Source organism: Perognathus longimembris, chromosome 8, assembly GCF_023159225.1.
Source record: "Perognathus longimembris pacificus isolate PPM17 chromosome 8, ASM2315922v1, whole genome shotgun sequence".
In the NCBI taxonomy this organism is placed as follows: domain Eukaryota; kingdom Metazoa; phylum Chordata; class Mammalia; order Rodentia; family Heteromyidae; genus Perognathus; species Perognathus longimembris.
This window is the reverse complement of record NC_063168.1, coordinates 73,446,381-73,469,928: the sequence shown is the minus strand read 5'-3', so window position 1 is coordinate 73,469,928 and position 23,548 is coordinate 73,446,381. Positions and strand designations below refer to the sequence as shown.

Sequence of the window (23,548 nt, the reverse complement as noted above, 5' to 3'; positions counted from 1 at the left end):
ATCCAGTTTAGCCTCCAACCTCAAACAACAGCAACGAGACTACAGCTGGAAACTGAGGTAGGAGCCAACAGAGGCTGCCCTGTGTATGAGAAGGTGTACTACTTAACGTAAATGATGCACATAGGGCTTAAGTGGTTATTCTTTAAGCGTCTAATTGTTGGTAGAGGGCAGCCCAAAGACATAGAAGAGTAATCATAAAAACGACACAGGGTAAAAGGAGGCAGAGGTTGTACAGGGACAGATTCCGGGTGGCAATGGTAAGAGCTACCCTCCAGCACAGCTGTTCTAGGTTAAATCGCACACACAGTGCTCCTTACCAAAGTACCAAAAGCCACACATAACGTCTGACCAGGCTGCCACCTCCCAGAGCAAATTCTTACATGGGAGCTTAAAAAAAAAGACTGACTGGCCCCCTCACTGTCTCCCAGCCCAGGAGGCTGCTTTGTCTCACACATGGGCTTTCCAGTGTCTCTCTCACTTCCTCCTTCTCCCATGCACAGAAGGTTTTTGTCGAGGTTCTCGGGGGTTTATGGCTGGCGGCGGAGCCCGAGCCCCAGGCCCCGGGTAGAGTGATGGGGTGTGACTGTACTTGGCCAGCGTCTTCAGAGCTTCTGGATTCTCAAATGCAGCCGTGAGAATTTCCTTAAGAGCCGTGCATGGAATCTGCAGTCATCCAGACCCGACGGGGCCGGTTAGGTGGGAGAGGGCGGCCGGCGGCGGGGCAGAGCACGGGGATGCGGGGCGGACGGCCCCCCCACCGGGCCACCCCCCCCCCCCCCGCACCTCGGCCTGGGAGTGCGGGAGAAGGGGCGACCCGGTCCAAGGCGCGCGCACCTGCAGCCCCTCTACCACCTCGGTAACAGCAAGATGAAAACGGAAGAAAGGGGCAACCCCCCGCCCCGCCCCGCAACACCCCGGGGCGGTCCGCGAGGGGTCCCGCCGGGCCTGGGCCCCGCTCCGCTCCGGGCGGGCGTCCTGGGGGCCGCGGGGCGCAGTCTAGACCCCAGGGTGGACGCTCCTAGGCGGCCTGCGACATTGCGGGGCTCAGGGCCTCCGCCACCCCCCCAACCCGGGGCCGTGCGGGGTCCCCACGCCCCCAGTCCCCGCCCCTCCCGGGCCTGCGGGGTCCCCACGCCCCTAGTGCCCGCCCCCCGGGGCTTTGCGGGGGGTCCCCACACCCCCCAGTCCCTGTCCCCGACCCCCGGGCCTGCGGGGTCCCCACGCCCCCAGTCCCTGTCCCCCGGGGCCGTGCAGGGGTCCCCACGCCCCTAACCGCGCCCCCCCGGGCCTGCGGGGGGACTCCACACTGCCAGTTCCTGTCCCCCCGGGGCTTTGCGGGGTCCCCATGCCCCCAGTCCCTGTCCCCCGGGGCCGTGCGGGGGTCCCCACGCCCCCAGTCCCCGCCCCCCCGGGCCTGCGGGGCCTCCACACCGCCGGTCCCCGTTCCCAAGACCCCCACACCTAGTCCCTGTCCCCGCCCCCGGGGCTTTGCGGGGGTCCCCACGCCCCCAATCCCTGTCCCCGCCCCCCGGGCCGCCCGGAACCCCGCACTCCGCGTCTCCCGGCCGGGCCTCCCGGGCCTGCGCGGGGCTCGGGGTGCGGTGCCCTCGCCGGGCCGGGGGTGATCGGTGAGCGGCCGGGCCGGGAGGTGCGGGGCGCCCTCGAACCCCGCGGCGCGCCCGGAACGCCCAGACAATGCGGCGCGCGGCGGCCTGGAGCGGCGGGCGGGCCGGGGCGCGCGCCGCCTTCCTTCCTGCGGGCTCCGCTCCGCTTCCCGGCGGCTCGGCGGCGGCGGCGGCGAGCGCGCCGATTGGCGGCCCGCCCCGCGCCCCGCCCCGCGCCCGGCCGCCGTCCCCCGCCCCGGCCCGGGCCCGCCCCTCTCCGCGGGAGGCGTCCGGGCCCGCGGCTGGGTGGCGGGCAGTTCCCGCCGGCTCTGCGCGCCGTGCTCGGGGCTCGCTCGCGGGGGACGCGGCGGCGGCGGCGGGGGGCCTCGGCGCGCGGGCAGGCGGACGGCGGGCCGAGCCGCGGGGCTGCGCGCGCCCCGCTCCCGCCGGCGGCCCCGCAGCGGCCGGCCCGCGCCCTGCGGCGGCGGCGGCGGCTCCTCCCGCGCCCCGCGCGCCCCTTTGTCCGCGGGCCGGAGCGGCGGCGGCGGCGGCGGCGCCCGGATCCCGCGGATCCCGCGGCGGAGGCGGAGGCGGCGGCGGCTCCCCGGTGCCCGCGCGCGCCGCGGCGATGCCGGACCAGATCTCCGTGTCGGAATTCGTGGCCGAGACCCATGAGGACTACAAGGCGCCCACGGCCTCCAGCTTCACCACCCGCACGGCCCAGTGCCGCAACACGGTGGCGGCCATCGAGGAGGTGAGCGGCGGCCCCGGCGGGGCGGGGACCTCGGCGCCCGGCCCCGCCGCCCGCACCCGCCTCGCGCCCCGGGGAAACTTCGGCGGCCCCGGCGGGTCAGCCCCGCGGGGAGCGCAGCCCTTTGTTCCCGCGGAGGCGGCTCGGGCCGAGGCTGGACGCCCCCCCCCCCCCCGGGCCTCCGGAGGACCCCCCGCACCCCCCGCGGCTCCCCGTCCCCCCGCGCGGCCAACTCCGGCCTCGGTGGCCGGCGCCGCGGCCAGCCGGGGACCCCCGGGCGGACTCGTCAACTTGTCCCCGAAGTGCCTCGGGGGAGGCGGCCGCGGGCCCCGCCGCCCCAGGCCCTCCGCGCCCCCCCGCCGTCCGGGCCGCTCCGGGGACCCCGGCCGCCCCGCCCCGGGTCGCTGGGGCCGGGAGGCCGGGCGGGGGAGCGGGGCGCGGGGCCCGGGCCGCGCGGTCCCGAAGGCCGCGAACCTGCGCCCCACCTGCCGGCCCCCGGCCGTGCGCTCCCTCCCGGGGCCGGGCCCGGGCGCTCGGGGTGCACCGTCATGGTGGCGAGCCGCCCGGAACGGGGCCCGCAGCCTGCGGACCGGAGCTCGGCCGCGCCCCCCGCGCCCCCCGCGCCCCCCGCGCCCCGCACCTGCGAGGCCCGGCGCATCCTCCCCGGGGGCCGCCGGGGCCCGGGGCTGGCGCTCCGGCCGCCGAAGGTCCGGGCGAAGTTGTAGGGTTGGGTGCGGGGGGCGTTTGAGGGGGGGGGGGCTCCCGGGCTGGAGCCCACGGGGGCCCCGGGGACGCGGGAAGCCCCTCCCCGGGAACCCAGCGGCGGCCGGGGGTGGGGGCGGCCCGGCCCGCGCGCGGGGAGCCTGGACCGCTGCTCCTCGGTGGAGTTGCTCCTTCCTCGTGGACGGCAGCGGCCCGCAGAGCCCCGCAGAGCCGAGGCCGAGGCCGGGGGAGCCCGCTGGGGGGGGGGGCGGGGAGCGCGGCCCAACGCTTGTGTCAGTGAAGCTTGAAAATGGTGCCTTTGGTCAGGACTGGAGGGATGGGCCCGCCTGCCTGCCTGCCTGCCTGCTTCCTTCCTCCCTCTCCCCCCTCCCCTCCCCTCCCGTCCCGTCCCCTCCCCTTCCCTCCCTCCTTCCCTTTCTCCCTCCTCTTCTCCCTTCCTCTCTTCCTTCCTCCCTCCTTCCTTCCCTCCCTCCTTCCCTCTCTCCTCTCCTCTCCTCCCTCCCCTCCCTCCCTCCCTCCCTCCCTCCCTCCCTCCCTCCCTCCCTCCCTCCCTCCCTCCCTCCCTCCCTTCCTCCCTCCCTCCCTCCCTTCCTTCCTTCCTTCCTTCCTTCCTTCCTTCCTTCCTTCCTTCCTTCCTTCCTTCCTTCCTCTCCCTTCCTCCCTCTCTCCTCTCCTCCCTTCCTCCCTCCTTCCTTCCCTCCTTCCCTCCCTCCTTCTTTCCTAACTTCCTTCCTTCCCTCCCTCCCTCCTTCCCTCTCTCTTTCTTTCTTTTTATAAGTACCAGTTGAAAAGCAATAGGAAAATATTCGCAGTGCTTTAAAAATACATCACATTAGTAATGCTTCTAGAAATGGTTGCCATAAAAAAAAAAAGGTAGCTAAATATTGCTAAGGGAAGGGAGCTTTGTGCATGCCGCCCTTCAAAAGCTCGATCATATTTAAAGTTCAGTTGCGTTTTCACACCGTAATTTGTCAGTTAAATATTATTAACACTGGCAGATGTTGGAGAGCCAGGCAAATAGGAGTTGCTATTGAAGTTGGCATACTCTCTGATTAATTTTGGTTTTCAGTGGATGAATCCAAAGCTGCTTTTGTGTGCTGTGCAGGAGATTACTCTAGAGTTCGGTTACTGAGCAGATTAAAGAGAAACTGGGTTTGGTCATTTTGTTAAATTGCAAGCTTGCTTCATGTTGCCTCTCAGTAGATTCAGGTCTCAAAAGTGGAAAAATTAAAATCATTGCAGAGTTATCTCACTTGAAAGTAAATCCAGTACACATGTTATGATGACAGTATATGAGAACTTGGAATTTAACTAAATTTGAAAGTTGTTTACTTTCTGAGAGAAGTCAGCATGGATTGCTTTAATTAATGTGTCCCTCCCAGGGTATTTAATGCTCAGTTCCAGTACAAAAACATATTCTGTGTCTGGTGTAATTACAAAGGCCCACAATATTATGGTTTCAAACAAGCGTCTGTGCTAGGATGAGACTTGAGAGTAACGTAACACAAAAGTTATGCATTTAACAGAAATAAAATAATTTAAGATTTGTAAGCCTTTAGTCCTATATTTGAATGAGTTATGTAGTAATTTAAACTGATTGACCTTGGTGAAACTGTTGATTTGCAGCGGAGGTTATGTCTGCCAACAGCCATTTTCCAAATGAAATGTTGCTTTTTTGATTTGCATGCCTGTAGCTAAAATATTAGTAGCTACCTGGTGCCTGCCCCGTACTGCAAACCTTACATCTGTTATCACCAATCCTGTCCTGGTTTATAGATGAGGAAGTGGATGCTGGGAGAGGTTAAATAAGTTGCTCAAGGTTGTAGAGCCAGCAAGTGGAATTTGAACTTGACTTCATGCTGCTTTCAGAAACTGCAGTTTCCTCTCAGCTTTTCATAAGGATGTATTCTCTTTGGTGCTCCTTTGTCAGGTGGGTTCAAGTTCAGGCTCCGTCCTTTGCCACTTGTGTGACCTTGGGTGAGATCCCTCCCATGTTCTGATTTTCCTTAGGTTTGCACTGTCTTCTTTCTCTCCACTTGTGAGGATTATGGCTGGGGCACAGCCCAAGTCTGGAGCAGACAACTGGTTTGTTAAATGCTAACTGCTTACCAGATTCTGTAATCATTCAGATTTCCCTGGGGGAGAAGGCAGGGCACCGGGAAGAGCGGTTGAAGGAGTGTGTACACGAAAAGTTCCCATATGTCCTTACCCAACGCATACCATGTAACCAGTTTGCTGTCTTGGCAGCAAGCAAGAACCATAGCTGTGTTTTAAAATTTTCACTTGGGGATTACTTTCCCTCTGGATGGAGTAATTATTTTTGCATAGTTTCAGCAAAGTTAGCAAAGAGAAAATAAGTAGTTGTGCCATAAATCTGAGAAGTGAGCTTTTTTTTTTGAGGGGGGGGTTAGTTGTGGGACTTGAACTCAGGGCCTGAGCTCTTTTGCTCAAGGCTAGTGCTCTACCACTTTGAGCCACAGTGCCACTTCAATTTCCTGGTGGTTTTTGGAGATAAGAGTTTCACGAACTTTCTTGACCTGGCCAGCTTTGAACCGTGATCCTCAGATCTCAGCCTCCTGAGTAGTTAGGATGACAGGTGTGAGCCACTAGCAAGTGGCCAAAGCAAGCCTTTTGTTTTTATTATTGTTATTTTGTCTTCCTTGAACCTCTAGGCACTATTAAATATTCTCAAGATAGGAAAAAATTGTAGACAGACTTTGGAATGTTGGTGTTTTAGTTAGGCACCGATCCATAATAGCACCATCCATCCAGCTTTGCTTATTTGGCATTGATGTGGTTTTAAAAATAAATTTGATGTTGACTCCTAAGTATTAAAATGTAATCTACTTCCTTCCGGGCCGTCATTCCCTGTGTTATCCTCGGTTACCGTGGCAATCTCTGCTGCCTTAGCCCAGGGTCCTGTCCTGGCGGGGTGGGGACAGGCCACGGTCCCACGGGCTTTGCTGTCAGTGGGGTCTGACTCTGCCCCGCAGTTGGGGTGGGGACCCGGCCTTGTGCATTTTCCACAGCCCTGGGGTTCTGAGCCCTAACCCTTTGTGACTTGTTTGCAAAACAGCTTCTCCAAATCCCAGACTCACGGACTGTTAGACCCGAGGACGGACGCCCTTCCGGCCCGGTGCACTCGCGTCCTTGGAAGTGAGCTTTCAGGGGTCCGAGAGGGCCATCTTTCTGTGCTGTTCTGAAGTCTGAATTTGGAACATTTTGAGTCATTTAAGGGGAGAACTTGTCTTCTCCAGCTTCTCTTTTAGGGTCAGCAGTAAAAGTCCCAGTTCCACTTCCTTGTGGGTTCCAGGTCCCGCGCCTCATTCAGATGAATGGAAACCTGCTTTGCTCTGTGCGTTGAACGGATTAGAACACCAAGGGGAATGCATTCTCTCAGTGGAAGGACCTGCTGTCTACGGGGAGAAGCAGACATCCTCAGACTGATGGGAGCACCGGCTGGGGCCAGCCTCCCGCTGGGCCGGCTGGAGCTGGTGCCCTTCATTGGGCATTGGGCATTGTGATGAGAGATGACATCAGACAGGGATTTATTTTTATTTTATTTTATTTTTTGCTGGTCCTGGGGCTTGAACTCAGGGCCTGGGCGCACTACTCTGGCCTTTTTTGGGGGTAGTTTATTGGAGCTAAGAGTCTCCTGGGGACTTTTCTGCCCCGAATGGCTTTGAACTATAATCTTCAGATCTCAGCCTCCTGAGTAGCTAGCTGGGATTTCAGGTGAGAGCCGCCACCGGCTTGAACGGTGAAGATTTGGAACACTTCATCCTCGTAACTCCTAGGTGGTTTATGAACCCCAGCAATCAGCTGGGGGCTAAGTAGGAATGCCGAGCTTCAGGCACCATTGTCCTAGACCTGCCGGCTCAGATGCTTACATTTTAACCCTCGGGTGTAACTCGTGTGTGCGGTGCTGGCTTTTGGAGAGGCCCTATGAGATTGTGTGCCGGGGGCCTGCACTTCAGCGTTGCCCGGGGCTTTTGTGGACTGGAGCAGCTGCGCCCGGCTCCCTAAAATTCTGATGTGATTGTTTTGGGTGCGGCCCTGGAGGCCTACACATTCTTGGGCTCCTCCCGAACAGGGTTGATAAGGAGAGATAAACAGGTGATTAGGTAAAGTGAGGCCAGCTAGCGAGGAGAGCTGCTTCTGGGATGGGTCTGCCTGCTCTGGGGCTGGGGAAGATGTGGGCGGTCAGGAAAATAGATGATCGGAGCGTGAGAGAAAAGAGGAGACCGGTGGGCGTCTGGGGAGGGGGGTGTGTGTCGGGGGTGGTGGGGTGGTGGCTGGCACTCTCTGGTGTGGGAAGAGCAGTGACCGTGGGGCTGAACCGCAGAGCTGCTGCCCCGGAGGAGTGGGCCTTGCGTGGCCCTGTGGTGGGTCTGTTCCTGGGTGGGGGGCGGGGGGGCAGCAGGTGGCACGCCGGTGAACACGGGGTGTTCTTCCTTAGGCAGAGGGATTGAGCTTTGCTGGGTAGCCTGGGCTGTCCTTGAACTCAGGATCCTCAGGCCTCAGCCTCCTGAGTTCAGGGATTGGCGTGGACCACCATGCCCCGCTCAAAAAAGGTATGGCAACGACAGAATACTAAAGGCTTCAAAGGGAACCGGTCTTACTGAAATCCAGTTTCCAGAGTATTTTGGGACGCCGTGTCATGCTGAGACATGGAGATGGGGTTTAGCGAGCGCCCCCGTGGTGGAGTCCTTTGGAAAAGATACGGGGCGGCGTTTCCGGTCACTGTGAGCGGACAGGATGGTGTCTTTCGTTGGAGTGGTGTGTCGCCGTCTTTCACAGTGGTGGGAAATGTGGGCGTTCAGTTAGACATTAACGAAACGCAGACAGGTGTACATCTTTTCTTCAATCCAGGAACCCTCTCGGGCTTAGCCTCGGAATTCCAGGCTCGGTGGTAGGATTATTTGAGTTGTTTTCTGGAGCGAGTGTTCAGCAGTGCTGCCTTGCTGAGAAGTGCTGCACCCTGAGCCAGGGTTAGTGTTATAAAAGGTGCTTCAAGGGTTTGGGGCTCTAGGGGCGGGGAAGCTGCCTAGCCCCGCCCCCCGCCCCGTGTGGCTTCAGGGTCAGCCCGGGCAGCTCCTCCGGCCTGGGGGGTCAGTCCATACACTCAGGACACGCACGCGCGTGCTTTAGGGTTCAGCAGACCTGCAGATTCGGTCCCGCGCATCCTGTGGTGAGGACCAGCATCGGGTGCCGGTGAGGACCGCCGCAGGGTGGCTCTTCTTCTGTCTGCTGGTCTTGTTTGTCCAGCCTGTTGTGTGCTGTCCTTGATGGAGGCCCTACTCCCGTGTGAAATGGTGGTAGACTTGCAGGCGCCTGCTCCCCAGGGCTTGAGGGGACCACGTAGGCTGTGTGTGATGTTTACGGCAGGGTTGTGTGTGAGGTTATAGATGGGAGGTGCTCTGCTGTGTCGGGGTGTTTGGGATAGCAGAGCATGGTTGATATTGGTGCCGGTCCATATTGTTCCTTGCCCCCTTGTCTTTTATTGGGCTTTTTTTTTTTTTTAATGCCAATCCTGGGACTTGAAATCAGGACCTGTGCCCTGTCCCTGAGTTTCTTTCTTTTTGTCTGTGGTGAGGCTTGAACTCTGGGCCTGGGCGCTGTCCCTTAGCTCTTCAGCTCAAGGCTGGAGCTCTACACTGAAGCCACAGCGCCACTTCCGGTTTTCTGGGGGTTAATTGGAGATAAGAGTCTCACGCACCTTCCGGCCAGGGCTGGCTTTGAACCGATCCTCATATCCCAGCTTCCTGAGTAGCTAGGATGACAGAGGTGAGCCACTGCTCTACTTCTGGCTTTTTGGCGGTTAACTGGAGATGGAGTTGCATGGACATTCAGGCTGGCTTTGAACCATGATCCTGCGATCTCAGCCTCCTGAGTGGCTAGGACCACAGGTGTGAACCACCAGCGCCCAGCATTATTGGGCTTTTATTATGTTCTGGGCCCCCTTCAACGTGTTGGCTATGGTAGGTTTATTTACTACAAAAACCCTACAAGGTCCAGAGAAGTTGTGCAGCGTGACCAAGCTCTCAGGGCTGGGATGCCATGGAGCCCCGGTTCAGATCAGGCATCGGGCACCGCTCCTGCTGGGGGAGACCTTCCCCTTCCTTCCCCGCTCCTGTGGGCATGCCCAGCCCTGCGGAGGGATTAGCCAGCCAGGGGCCAGTGCGGACACACTCTGGCCGAAGGCCTGTCCTGGAAACAGTGGTTAATGATGTCACGTCATCTTTCCACTCGATACTGGAGATGGCTTTGTCAGTAGGATCAGGTGGGCCATGAAGCCAGTGCTCTGTCCTTTAGGATTCTAACTGTCTAGCTAGGATCTTGGGGACGCTCCCCCTAGCTTCTGAGAAGAAATCACAGTATTGGAATTGAAGGTTTTCACTGAAATGACAGGAGCTGACATTTCCGCGGGCTTTAATTCTGTGTTAAGAACTGTACCGTGTCTGAGATTGGGTTTTCTTTTTTTTGGCCAGTCCTGGGCCTTGGACTCAGGGCCTGAGCACTGTCCCTGGCTTCTTCCCACTCAAGGCTAGCACTCTGCCACTTGAGCCACAGCGCCGCTTCTGGCCGTTTTCTGTATATGTGGTGCTGGGGAATCGAACCTAGGGCCTCGTGTATCCGAGGCAGGCACTCTTGCCACTAGGCTATATCCCCAGCCCATCACTCTGCTTTCTTGTACACGGCTGGCACTATTCTGCTTGAGTCATGCCTCCGGTCCGGCTTCATTGGCTCGTTAGTTGACCGTACGAGTCTCCTAGGCTTTTCTGTTCAGGCTGGCTTTGAATCATAATTCTCAGATCTCAGTCTCCTGAAGAGCTAAGCTGGTGCGAGCCACCAGCATCTGCCCTGCGCCGTAGTCATCCTTGCTTTACTTTTCCTGACCATTTGTGGCTTTTCGGGAAGTTAGAGGTCAACGTGAGGTTCGCCCCTTCCACCTTCTGGCAGAGGTTTTTCTCTAATAAATCTTCCTGGAGTCACTATGTCAGTTGGTCCCTGAGCCGGATTTCTCTGTGGTTCATTGCTGGCTTAAGTTTGAGACGAGCTCCTCGTGTGTTTTTTGTGTCTCGTTTCCATTCTCGGCTTTCCATACCTTGGTCTCTCGATCTCTACATCCAGCCAGTCCTTCTGCGGCTCAGTGACTTCACTGAATGACCGACGTCTTACTAAAGCCACCGGAACTCTGTCCTTCGGTGAAGGTGTGACATGTGTGCGAGCGCGTGTGCAATGAATATTGGCTTTCTTCTATCGAGGTTCTAACAGTCTTTGTGTAGATTTGGGGGAGCTGGTGTGCTCACCGGAAGATGTGCCGTCCTAGGAGAACCGGGGATGTCACCTTTGCGCCTCGGAGTTGAGTGCAGTGGGAAGGCCTCCAGCTAAGGACTGAGGGGTCTCAGCTCCGATCTCGGCTGCTCCTCCGGCCTCACCGTGTGGCAGCCTCCGAGGGAAGGGTGTGGCCTTCCCGGCCTGGAAGCCCCTTAGTTCTGCTATCTCACACACACTGGATTTGAGCCGCCTCTGGGATACGTGGTAGGGATCCGTGTCGGCAAGAAGTGTCTAATTGATTGTCCTAGTGTCGGTGGGCACTAAATCATTTCTTCAGGTTGAATTTTGAATTACGCGTGTATATGCAGAGAGACAGAGAGCGGGCGAGAGAAAGAGAGAGAGCGGGAGGATGCACGCATTTCTTTTGGCTTCTTGAGTAGAATTCCAACTCGGTGACTTTTAGTTTATTCACCGTGGTGTAGCAACCGCCAGCCATTTAATTGTGGCACGTCTTCATCACGCATAAGGAACTCCAGGCTCCTTAGCAATTCCTCCCATCCCCTCCTCTCCCTGCCCCTCCCGCCACCGACCTGCTGTCTTGATGGACTCACCGACCTGCTGTCTTGATGGACTCACCCGGCTTGTATATTCCACGTAGTGCATTTCAAGACGTGGCCGTTTGGGTCTGGCTTCTCAGTGTTCGTTCATGTTGAAGCATGACTCTACTTCATTATTTCTGGTGGTGTGGGGGCAGTCCTGGGCTTGAACTTAGGGCTCTTTTGCTCAAGGCTGATGCCCTTCCACTTCAACCGCAGCTCCAGTTCTGCTTTCTTTTGGTGGTTAATTGAAAATCGGAGTCTCACGGACTTTCCTGCCCAGGCTGGCTTTGAACTACAATCCTCAGATGTCAGCCTCTTGAGTAGCTGTGAGCCACCAGCACCAGCTTAGCTTTATTCCTTGTAACTTTCTCTTTTTTTTGGCTTAATTGTTGGATCAGCTCTTAGTCACCATTACACGCTCAATGGTTTGCACAAATTGGAGCGCAGTCATTTTTAATTTGTTTTCTGGTGGCGCTGGGTCTGCGCTCAGGGCCTGGGGCTTGCTGGGCAGTGTTCTCTCGCTTGAGCTGGTCCTGCGCTCAGCGACTTCACGGAATGCAGCTGAAATGACTGCGTTTCCTTTGCCTGGTCTTGCCCCCCGTGTGGGCTCTGTGTAAACGGGGGGGGGGGGGGGCTCGGTGGAAGCTAGTGGAGCCGTCCCTGTGCGCCTGGGAGCTTCCCAGGCCCGTCGCGGGAGGGAGATGCTCTCCACCGCTCCCCTTCTCCCCGCTCTCCTTCTCCCCGTCCTTGGTGACCCTGGTTCCGCCTTTCCCTTGGGGCTGGCTGCTGGGCCGCAGACTAATTTTCTCTTCCCCTCTCACCTCCTCTCTCCCACGGAACTTTCCGCTGCGGACTTTGGCTCCTTTTTTTTTTCTATTTCAGGCCCTCTGTGGCCCTGTTGCTTTTCTTTTTGGTGTGTGCCGGTCCTGGGGCTTGAACTCAGGGCCTGGGCTCTGTTTCTGCCTGTTTTTTTTGCTCAAGGCTAGCATTCTACACTACTTGAGACAGCTCCACTTCCAGCTTTTTTTTTTGGCATTTAATTGTTTAATAAGAGTCTCAGACTTTCCTATACCAACTGGCTTTGAACCAGGACCCTTAGATCTTAGCCCCGTGAGTAGCTAGGATTACAGTCTTGAGCCACCGGTGCCCGGGCCTGTTTTCTTTTTAGAAGCTGCTTCCCTGAGGGTACCCCAGAGTGGAGCTGCAAGTTTGGGGTTTCAGGCGAACATACTTACAAGCTGTCCCTTTAGCGATGGCATTGAACGTCGGCCATGTTTCCTACCACCCCGCTTTCTCTCAGTTTTCCAGAACTGGGCTTGTTGTACCTTTTCAAATGATTTGTTATCTTCTGTAACAATGTTGGAAGGAGCTTAGTCTTGAGGGTACATAGTTCTCTTTTTTATGGTGAGAGCAAAGTAAAGGAGGTTCGATTGATCCAATGGGAAAGTGGCTTTAGCCGTGACTAATAGGAAATCTCTTAAGGGCCCTGTTGCATCGCCCTTTCAATTTATGAACCTCCTTGGCTCTGTGATGCTTTGGTACGCTAAGCCGGTAAGGCCTGATCTGTCATGTTCAGGGCTTTGTTTCTGCCTCTGAACCACCACGAACTGCTGTGTTAAGTATCTAGCTGACAGTTTGCTAGATTTGGGGTTGATTTAGGGAGCAGCAGTGTCAGCAAATGAGTGTTTCAGAAATTTGCCACTGTTTTCCAAAGGAGAAAATGTGCTGTTAAGCTGAGCTAAGCTGTCAGCCATCAAGCATGCCTGCAGGATGTAAACAAACAGACCCCTGATGCAAGAGGAAAGTGGCTTCCGCAAAGCCTGTTCTGTGTCTCTGTCGGCCATTGGCTCGTCATCCTCAGGCTCCCAGAAATGATCCCCGCGAAGTAGGAGCCGCTGAGACCCAGCTCCACAGCCGCGGCCGGTGCGAGGGAGGAAGAGGTTTAGACCAGCTCTGCAGGGTGGGACCAGCTCCTGCTCAGTCCCGAGGCCTCACAGGGACACACAGGGTGGAAAGGACAGGAGGGCCCTCTGCTTCGAAGGGCTGGGAAACGTGATCCGTCCAGGAAGTATTTCTAGGAAAGTAGCTTTTGAACTTTATTTTTGCCAGTCCTGGGCTTGAATTCAGGGCCTGGGCTCGGTCCCTGAGCTTCTCTTGCTCAAGGCTCGCACTCTACCACTTGAGCCACAGCGCCACTTCCGGCCTTTTCTGTGTGTGTGGTGCTGAGGAATCGAACCCGTGGCTTCATGCATGCCAGGCGAGCGCTCTACCGCCAGGCCACCTTCCCAGCCCTCGCTTTTGGATTTCGCTGTGCAGTGTTGAGCTCGAACTCACCAAGAAAACAACTTCCTGTAGCCTTGGCTCAGCGGAGGTTTCGAGTACGCCTTGGAGCGGGTGTTGGGCCACGGCGGAATAGCTCCGACGTCTGTTTCCGCGGCGCACGGCCTTCCGTGAAGACAAGCCTGACCGTGGGTGTGTGCCTGGAGAGAGCAGAGCCGTGAGTGGCTGGGCCCCGTGGCAGCGCCCCGGGCAGCCCGTCTACCATGGCATTTCCAAGTCCAAGTGCTCCCCGTTTGCAGTCACGTGTGGGGCTCCCCAGCCTTCCATGTGGGACTGAGTTTGCCCCGAGTAAGGACTACGAAGAATCCCAGAGCTCCCTGTGGAAGGAGCCCCACCGCGTGGGTCTCAGGAAGTGGGTGTTGATAGTCTAGGGCCTTTTCCCATAGAATGATTGCTCTGCGCTTGGAAACACACTTGTTTTGGCCAGAAAAAGGAAAGTTGCCATGTCATCTTTTGCAACATTTGGGGAGAAATGGGAAATTTAAGAACTACTGAACTGTCTGCTCTATAAAGCATCCCAACGAATACTCATTCTTCATTGGGATCTGTTGATCCCGTCTCCAAACCTTCGCTGACGCGCCCCACGCACCAGAACTCTCTGACTTGCTCTGTGTGGCCTTTATGTCTGTTCTCCCCATTCATCGTTCTGTCCATCCGTGGGTCCACCGGGCTGAAGCCTAAAGCCGCAGGAACGCGGTGGCGACCTTGGGCCCTAGGCCCCGCTTCTGTGCTGGGATGTGGTCCTGGCTTCTCTTGCCTGTAGCACAGGCGTCTTCTCCCAGGAGGACTTGGGAAGGGCGATGGTGAGTTGGGGTGGGTAAGTCAGAGCGATGCAAATTAGACTGGGGCGCGCACACGCGTTTTTGTTCAGTCAGCACCGAGGGTAGCCAGCTACGGCCTGCGACCTGGTTTTGCATGCAGAAGGAGTAAGCTAAAAATAGTCTTCACAGCTTTTAAGGATTGTGGGGAAAACCCCAGAACAAAAGTCCAAAGACTGTGCCATAGGAAGTGCAGTGTATTTGGTCCACAAAGCTTTTAATAGTTACTTGCTCTCTGGCTGTGTGTGTGGGGAAAATGTGTCCCACCCCGGGTTAGGATCTGGAGTTCAGGTCCATAGAGACCCTGTCCCAGCTCCAGCCAGGGTTTTGGGGTGGTGAGGAGCCTTGAGGTTTGTCTAATAGTCCACACGACACTGGGGCCCCTTTAAACATCTTGCCGTAGCGACCAGGCACTGAACCTCTGGACAGTCTTCTCTGCCCTTGGAAGTTTATACCAAATGCAAACAAGGACTTTTGCCCTTGTGTCTTGGCTCTGCTTTTACCTCGTGAGGTCAGGGAGGTCCGGGGGGCTGGAGGGCCGCGCTGGATTGTGGAGGGCTGAGCTTGTCCATGGGGACTGGATTCAGGAGGTTGTTGGGAGCGGTTACAGGCGTTGGGACGGAGCAGTGGTCTGCACGGAGTGGGCCTGAGGAAGCTGGTTTGGCGTAAGAGGAGGAGAGAAGGAGAGAGCATCCGCGGGAAGGAGGGCCAGGGTCCCCCCTACACCAGTGGGGGAGACGTTGAGGGCACTACGGGGGGAGGGGAGATGGGCGTCCGGGTCTGCCCATTGTCAGGGCCCGTGTCCTCTTTATTAGGGGTTGTGGAGGAAGGAGCCGGGGACAGGGCAGGAAGCAGAATCTGCTTCTAGAATCCAGCATGATACGCTGCATATGGCCAGGAACCCTCCACCGACCGGCCCTGAGCACGCGCACCGGCTCGGCCTCCAGGAGCTCCTGAGCTGCCCAGAAGGGACAACAGCGGCTTTGCCGGGGAGAAGATGGAGCACGTTTCAGGGGTTCATTCAGTCCTCGAGGGCAGAGATGGGTGTGTGTGTGCGCGTGTGTGCACACACCTGCATGCACACGCGCGTCCTCATGTGTGGGTCTCTGAGCTCCGAGTGTGTGAGAGGGCTGAGCGTGTTTGGTCTCGGGCCTCATATTGAGGCTGCATGCTGGAAGGGAGCAATAAAACCATGAACGAACAATCCTGTCTCTACCTTTAAGGATGGAGGGCTCGTCCACCCTCTGCGCCTGTGTTTACGGGGAGCCTGTTCTCTGGGCCCCCCTCTGCGGCGGCGCGGGCTGCAGCGGGGCTCCGCCTGCCTCCGCCTTGCCTTTTTCCCGGTAGCGCTCTGTGGCGCAGGGCCTCCAGAAGCCCCTTCCGCTCTGGGATCTGCACGGTGGCCAGCCCAGCCTGCTGCTGGCTGGCTGTGAAGACCAGCGGGGGTGGTGGAGGAGAGGGGTCGGCGGGACTGGGCCCCGGTCCTTCGCGGGGCTCCCGCCTGGCTGCCCTGGGTCCTTCCCGGGGCTCCCGCCTGGCCGCCCTGGGGCCTTCCCGGGGCTCCCGCCTGGCCGCCCTGGGGCCTTCCCGGGGCTCCCGCCTGGCCGCCCTGGGGCCTGTCCTTCCCTCTTTCGTGCTGTCCCCAGGCCAGGTGGGAATGCGTGGCCAGACTCAGAACAGGTCACGGGGAACCTGGGAAAGCCACACCTCGGCCAGGAGCCCGCTCTCGAGCTGGGGCCCCTTGGATGCTTGGAGGCGTGCCCGGGGCCGCGGGGACAGGGTGCCGCTCAGCCGGCAGGGTAGAAGGAGCGGCTGCCTGACCCTCCCCACGCCCCCTCCCCGCAGTGCATCTGGGATCTGCTCTCCTGCCTCTTGGGGTCCCCAGCTCCGCTGTGCTCTGCTTACCAGAGCCTCCGTGCCCCCCAGGCCCTGTGCTTTCAGGGTGTGTGGCCTCTGCCGCACCTGCCGGTCCCCGTGCCCTGTGGCGTGTCCCGTTCCCTCCCCCCCCCTGCCCCACGAGTGCCACTGGCCGTCACTGGGTCCCCTTCCGATGGTTCAGCGGCAGGCAGGCGGGTCCTCAGCGCGCCGTTCACACGGTGGCCCTGCTTCCTGTGTTTGTGTTCTCATTTCCTGAAACCAGTAACAAATTCCCGAGCACGGGAGCCCGTTCCCCTTTTCCTTTTAGCACAAGTTCTTTTTATGTACGCATGTCTATTTTCAAGGCACTGTGTGGGTAGGACAGGCCCTTGTGCACGCTGTACAGTCAAGGAGAAGCCTTCCTTAGTGTGGCAGGGGTGCCCTGGGGCTGAGAGTCAGTGTCCAGTCAGCCATCTTTCTTTTTCCCCAGATCAGCTCGGTATCTGATGGGAGGTACTCAGTAATCACCTTATGGAGGTTTGGGGTTTTTTTGTCCGAAAATAGCATTATTATTTGTATAAAAGGGTTATAATTCTATAAGTCAGTCTTTTTGTCAGTCGTGGGGCTTGAACTCCAGGCCTGGGCGCTGTCCCTGAGCTCTTCAGCTTAAGGCTAGCGCTCTACCACTTGAGCCACAGCGCCACTTCCAGTTTTTGGGGTGGTTAATTGGAGATAAGAGTCTCACAGTCTTTGCTGCCTGGGCTGGCTTTGAACCACGATCCTCAGATCTCAGCCTCATGAGTAGCTAGGATGACAGGTGTGAGCCACTGGTGCCCGGCAAGTTAGGTTGTTTTTTTTAAACAAAAGAAACTATGAGTCATTGTTTGTGAGTATGTGTAGATGCATATAGATACTCCATTTTTGCAAGCTTCTCTGCTTTCTTTATTTTCAGAAGCGAGTATCAAATGCTTATTCTTATACGTGACTGTCTTTAAAAATGACTGGAGATACTCCCACGTCACATCAGAAGAGCGTTTGTAGTCCTGGTTACTATTAATGCCGGTGGTATTAGCTGTTCTGGGGAACGGTGATGCTTGCTCCCAACAATCATGATGGCAAGATCAGCAAGCCCAGCCAGATGGCATTACGAACGTAGGGATGATTTTAAATTTGATGTGATAAATCTTTTAATGTAAGGTCTTAGGAGCTCCTGAATGTCCATGTAAGGTGTAATCCACGGCGTGTGTTTGATAAGGAGGCATGCTTGGGCTACGTAACGGTAACCCTGGAGAATATTGAATTATATGCCCTGGGAATAGCGCATCCTTCCTTCCGTGTTTAACAGGACGCGGTCGTCACGTCCTAGCGAGGACTCGAGCTGGCTCCAGCCCGCTCACTCCGTATTATCCTCCAGACAAGAGATGGATTTGGAGTCCCAGCTGCGTCATTCCCAGGCCGTGAGCCTGTAATTGTGCTTCCTGTTTTATTGATCCAGTGGCTCCGTCGGTGGGGTGGGGAGGGCGTGGGGGGGGGGTGGTCACGGCAGGAGTGAGCCGCGTTAGGGGCTGATAGATGATGTTTGTGCTGGACAGGGTGAGGGCGACTGGGAGGGAGAAACAACTGAAACGGTGGTGCCAGTGAAAGGTGGAATTCTCGGGGCTTCAGAGACGAGCGGATGACCGCCCGGATGCAGATTACTTCTATCGATACCTAGTGTACGCAGGCTTATACTGCGTAGCATAGATTTTGGGGAAAAAAACGGAAACGGTTATGCATGATACCCCACCTACACCGTGACATTTTAGTTTGCTTCCCCGTTTCAGGGCTCCGGCACCAGAGAGCACGCACTCCCTCCTTGCCGTCCCTCTGTGTGACCTTTGACCTAGGAGCTTCAGCCCGGATTGAAGGGTGCGGAGAGAGCAGAGACAGAGCACCTTGGCAGGAAAGGGACAGTGACGCTCTCCTTTTCTCAAGTGTGCCCCCCCCCCCCCACTTCACACCCAGGGACAGAGGGACACGTGGGTTCCAAGGCAGAAGAGTTGGCGGTGGGGCAGCCGCTGTATTCGGCACGCCGGTCTGGCCTGCACACAGACCCCCGGAGACTCGCAGAGTCTGTCGGAACAGTGGCCCGGGGAGGCCAGAGGGCCTTCTAGGAGAGGAGAAAGGCAGATACCGGACGGCGGCCCAGGCAGGGGTGGGGGCAGGGCAGGTTCGTTGCTTAGAGAACACCGGGACGGGCCGAGTCCGCGTCCGTCTGTGGGCCCGGGGTATGGATGGGTTAGCGCCTGGAAGGATGGCCAGGTCGGCAGCTATGGTGCTCGTTAATGTTCTTGGCTGTGGCTGAGGAAAAAGTGTGCGCGTGTGTGTGTATGTGCACACGCGCGCGTGCGTGCTGCAAAAGGTAAGGGAGGTGCTGGCCGAGAATCATTTCATTATTTTTGCAGGAAGGTTTGTGTCTGTCTCTCCCACTCTTTTGTGTTCTTCCGGCACAAGGGCATTTACTGATGGGAAGAGAGCCCTCGGATTTCTCGGAGTTCACAGTTCCGGAGTAAACAGACATGTAAACAAACAATTACAGATGCAGAGGCAGTTGCTATGACAACCAGAAACCATTCATAACAGCCTGCAGGACTACACAGGGCTCCTTTGCTCCGGGTCTGGCAGGCAGGGACTTGGAATCAGTGACAGAGCCCCCCCCCCCCCCCCCCCCCCGCCAGCAGGCTGTTGCGGGTCCGTACTGACCCCGGCTGGCAGGCCTATCATGCAGAGGCCTGCCAGGAACCGCAGACCGAGTCCCCGGGCCTCCGAGGGCTCTGGAACCTGCAGCAGGAAAACCTGCTCTGCCTGTCTCCCCAGGGCGCAGGCCAACAGCTAGCTAGCTTCACTGCACACGGCCGCCGAGACTCGGTTTCCCTGAGGAGGGGCAGCCTGGAGGGACGGAAGCTTCTGGATGTGACATGCTAAATATAGCTGTGCAGCTCCTGAGATGCAGGGAGGAAAGGAAGCCGTTCCCCCCCTCCGGGGAAGGCCGTTAGGAAAGCGCCCGCGTTTCTAATCTCAGGGCTCTGACCCGGACACTGCGCTGGGTCTGTGGGCCTGGGCCCTGGCGAGGACCCGGGCTGGGAGGGAGAGGTCTTCGGCTTGCTCCAGGGTGGGTGACAGGCTAGCATCTTCACTTCTAGCAGCACGACACCCCCCCCCTCCCCTTTCCTGGCAAGGAGATGGCTGTGCCTGCTGGTTTGCGGTTTCCCCGAGCCACTTACTTCCTTTTTTCTGGGCAAGAGGAATTTCCTCTTTCTGCCTGGAGGATGAAGGAGAGAAAGGCGGTGGGTGGCTGGGCGTGGCTGTTTGCTGGGAGGGTTTGGTAGTGCGAGTCTCCCTTCTACAACACCTTCTTCCAGGACCTTGTCCCCTGCTCCCAAGTCCTTCTGTACAGAGCCATCTCCTTTCCCTTGGTCATCGGCCGGTTGCATCCCGTCCCTCCTTTAGATGTGGGAACCCCCCCCCCCCCCCGCAGTGTGGTTCCCTCCTGCCCTATCCTGTCCCTGCTTCCCTTCTCCCCCACAGGAGACTTTGCATTGTGTTGTGTGTGTGTGTGTGTGTGTGTGTGTACTAGGGCTTGAATGCTGGGCTCACACTTGGTTGGCTTGTTTGGCCGCTGCACCACCACTTGATCCGTGCCTCTAGCCCAGTTTTTGCTGGTTATTCTGCCCAAGGCTTCAAACCTTGATCCTCCAGATCTCAGTCTCTAAAGTAGCGAGGAGTGTGTGCACCATCGACACACAACAGGCCTTATGTATTGCGGCTCTCGGGTTTGTTCTCTGGTACTTGGGCGTGCGAGGCAGGTGTTTTTGCTGTTGAGCCTCTAGTCCTCGAGCCCTGTGTTTTTATTTATCTCCTCTCCGCTTTCCGTTGGATCAAAATCTTCAGGGAGGCCGAGGTCTTGGATCATATTGAATGATGCATCCCCAGTAGTTTGAATTGTGCGTCTGGCACTTCACGTGTGTTTAGGGATTGCTTGTTGAATGCCTAGAACTGACGAGCAAACGCAGCTCAGATCGCAGGGAACAGAACAACAGCGTTCCTTGTTTTCTGGATATGAGGAGCTGGTTTGCAGAGGCACTGATTTTAGAGTTGAATTGGCGAACGTAGGTCTCAGTCCCGTGCTGTGTGTTGGATTAGTGAACGTAGGTCTCAGTCCCGTGCTCTGCGTTGAGTTAGTGAATGTAGATCTCAGTCTCCTGCTCCTTCGCCCTCCCGAGGAAGGTGGTTAGACACGTTCCCATCACAGGCCGGGCCCCACGGGAGTCTTCGTATGTCCACATTGCTGTCCATTAGGAAGGGAGAAAGCTGCCAGTCTGTGCCCCTGACGTCTCCTACTCAGTGGGATCAAAGCAGTTACACATTAGAGAGATTCAGAGATAGGGCTTTGAAATGGTCTGATTCATCCAGGCATTGTCCGGGAGTGGCTTTGGTGATAACGATCAAGGTCCTGTGGCAGTTTTAATGGAGGCTGGTATTATGTTAGGGCTTTGAAGAGTCCATCAGATAGTGATGGAGTTGAGAAGTCGTGAGTACCACCTGCTCTGGCACTGATTTCCTGTTTGTGGTATTGTCTGGTGGGCTTTGTTTGCCGATGTTTGTTAAGGTCTCTAAAATACAGACTATAGGGTTACCTTGATGAGAGGCAGCTATATTCCTTGTGCTTTTTCCTTTGTAGGCCTCAGTAGCTCTTCAAGGTTTCGTGAATTTTTTTCCCCCAGATTTTATTCCTTTGTAACAGTTGTGAGATGGATGTGGTGGGCTGGGACCAGAGTGCTTTATGGAAATGGAGCTGTCAGTGATCGGAGCTGTCGTCTGCCCTGAAGCCAGCTCCACCGAGGCTCCAACACTGGCTTCGCCCGCCGACACCGATCGATGTTGCCAAGCAAGCACTTCCATCCCCGGGTGTGCTGGGCACTAAGTGCTCAACGGGTGTTAACTGCATTCACCCCGTGCAGCAGCAGCCCTGTGGCTAGGGGCTGCTGTCAGCTCACCTGAGTTTAGAGGACAGGGGATGCGATGTCACCGAGGGGGGTGACGCAGCCAGAATCCCGTCCTGACGACTGTCTGGGAGACAGACACGAGTAACCCGACTGGCCGGGGACAAGATGGCGGTGAGAATCCTGCCGTCGCTGGCCGGGGTCTTGTCGTGCGTGGGGTGCCTGGAGCTGGCGCTTCTGTCTGGGGTGGGATGGGGGGGATCTAGGACAGGGTCCGGTGTGTAGGGAGTGTGACGGTGGGAAGGAGTCGCGAGCGGGACGGAGCTCCGGGATGGCCGTCCTGCGGCTGGCCCTGTGCGAAGCCTCCCTGGGGCCGGGCGGCTGGACTGTGGACTGTGGGAGTTGGGTAGGGGAGGATCTGGCGCGGCGGCTGCTGGGTGGGGCCGAGGTGGAGGCTCCCCCGGCAGCTGACTTCCGGCCTCTGCGAATTCCTGATTAGTCTTCCATATTGCCTTTTTGTTCTCCCTCTTTAGAAATTCTCTCCCACACCTTCCTTCCAGTGGATTTCTAGAAATACCCTATTTTTCATGACTCACTGATTGAACACATCCTGTTTGGGGAAGTGTGGAGAGGAATTTCAGAGCCGGGCGCTTTGAGTGCGGGTGATGATAAGCCCTGTGGGCAGGAGACCGCGCGCTTTCCCTGCCTGCTGAAGGCCCCGACGGCTGTGTGGTTCCCGGTCCCCCCCCCCCCGCCCCCCAGCCCCAGCCTGACACGTGCCCCCTGGAATTTCCCTCCTGTGTGCGGCTAGAGAGACTAGGGATGGAAAGAGCTAGGTTGCAGAGGGGGCCTGGAGTTGGAGCCCGGCCGGGTGAGGCGGCCTGTCCTCTGGGCTGGGCACCAGGGTGGCGTTGAGGCGTTCGGGAGCCGGGGCCAGGTGCTGCCCCCCCCCCCCGGGTCGAGTTGCTCACGGAGGGGCAGGACGCACACAGGGCCGGTCCTCCCCTCGGATGGCTCTGCGGGTGCCCGGCGCCTGCCCTGTGTCGCCCGGTCTGGCTCTGGCCGCGTGCTTTTCAGCTGAGAAGGAAGCAGTGCCCTTCGGTGGGGCTGCAGGCCCTTGGCGTGCTGATGGGGCGTGGCGGGAGTGGTGAAAGGGGGAAAGGGAGGGGCGCAGGTAGCAGCTAGGGCCGGCCGGGCCTGGGGGCCTGGAGGGGTGCTCTCCGCCATGGCACCGGGAGGCGTGGCCCGCCGGCTGCCGCCCTTTGGGCCCCGTTGAGGGGCAGCGTGATCGGCTGTGGCGAGGACCCCGGGACACGGTTGGACAGTTGCGTCAGGTGCTCTGAACCCAGAGGTGGCGTGGGAGAGGCGGAGGCCGGAAGGCCTTCCCGGGCATGCATGCCCTCGAGGGGTCACGGAGCCGGGCAGCCCTGCCGTGGGGGCTCGGGGACTGCGGGGGGCTGGAGGCATGTTTGGTGGTCCTGGCTCGCGGGCGGGTGCTGTGCCGCTGGGATCGCGTGGTGGAGGCCGGAGATGCGGCTGGACGCGGGTCGTGCTCCTGGTGGAGGAACCTGGAGCTGTGGGGGGGGGGGGAGGGTCAGCTGGGGGACTGCTCCCTGGAGGGGGGGAGGGGCCGGAGTCTCTTGGGTTGGTGGGGCGAGGTAAGATGATGTGGACATTTCTTTCATTTTTTTCTAGCCATGGGGCTTGAACTCGGGGCCTGGGCGCTGTCCCCGAGCTTTTTCCCTTGAGGCTAGCGCCCTACCACTTTGAGCCACCACGCAGCTACTGTTCCCCTTCCTTGTCTCTGCCCTTTAATTAGTGTGTCAGAGCGAAAGGTTTAGTTTCTTCTGACGGTGTGTGTTGACGACTTCTGGTTTATTTCTCGACTCATATCCGGCCTTAAGCTGATGAGCTTCAGCGGCAGCCCTGGAGGGCGTCAAGTTAGTGAGACAGGGCCACGTGCTTCTGAGCTGGCGTTTGTGGAGCGTGGGCTGGCGTGGGGAGACAGGCCGCCTAGACCAAGGCCAGCAGGGACACGTGGTTAGAGCAGAGGGGAAAAGCAAAGCATCCCAGTTCTGTACATGCTTTTGATGGTTCACGTGGGCTTCGTCATAGTCAGTGAGAAGGGGGAGCTTGGAGCAAGGTCTCCACTCCTGAGGCTGGGTTCGTACGTTTCTCCCTGACACTCGATGCCTTGGGCACGATGAGGAGGATTCCGCCTGCTTCCTGGGATCTAGTTCATCTGCTCGGTCTCTCAGTTGGAGGCTCTCAGGTCGGAAGGTTGGGTTGTGAGCCCCCAGGAGGAGTCCAGAGGGGCTGGTCGTCCTCTCGTGTTTACCCAGCACATCAGAAGCTAGCCTCTTAAGTTTCTTTTACATCTTTGATTGCCAGAGAAGGGGGGCAGTGGGTCGCTTTGTCTCCCCATGTGTAGGTAGATGTAGGAGTAGCACACTGCACCTGGGCCAAGGTGGAAATGGTGGCGAGCAAGGCAACAGTGTAAGGAGATGAGCCTCCAGGGTCTGTTCCGATGCCCGGGGGCCGTGTTCTGTGCGCGGCGGTTCCATGGGCCGTCCTGTCCCGTGGGTGCGTGGTT

At 58.0% G+C, this 23,548-nt stretch overlaps 1 protein-coding gene across 3 annotated transcripts in view; it reads left to right on the top strand.

Moving 5' to 3' along the window:
* The first annotated feature begins 2,100 nt into the window (after positions 1-2,100).
* Positions 2,101-23,548, top strand: part of Asap2 (ArfGAP with SH3 domain, ankyrin repeat and PH domain 2) — a 112,702-nt gene continuing 91,254 nt past the window's right edge. Inside the window, exons 1-2 of one of the 3 annotated variants that reach the window (XM_048353444.1) lie at positions 2,101-2,142; positions 2,195-2,358. In XM_048353444.1, coding sequence (XP_048209401.1) covers positions 2,233-2,358 — 126 coding nt within the window. In that variant the 5' untranslated portion in view covers positions 2,101-2,142; positions 2,195-2,232. The remainder of the gene's footprint in view (positions 2,143-2,194; positions 2,359-23,548) is intronic. The other 2 variants (XM_048353443.1, XM_048353442.1) reach the window with 2 other exon arrangements.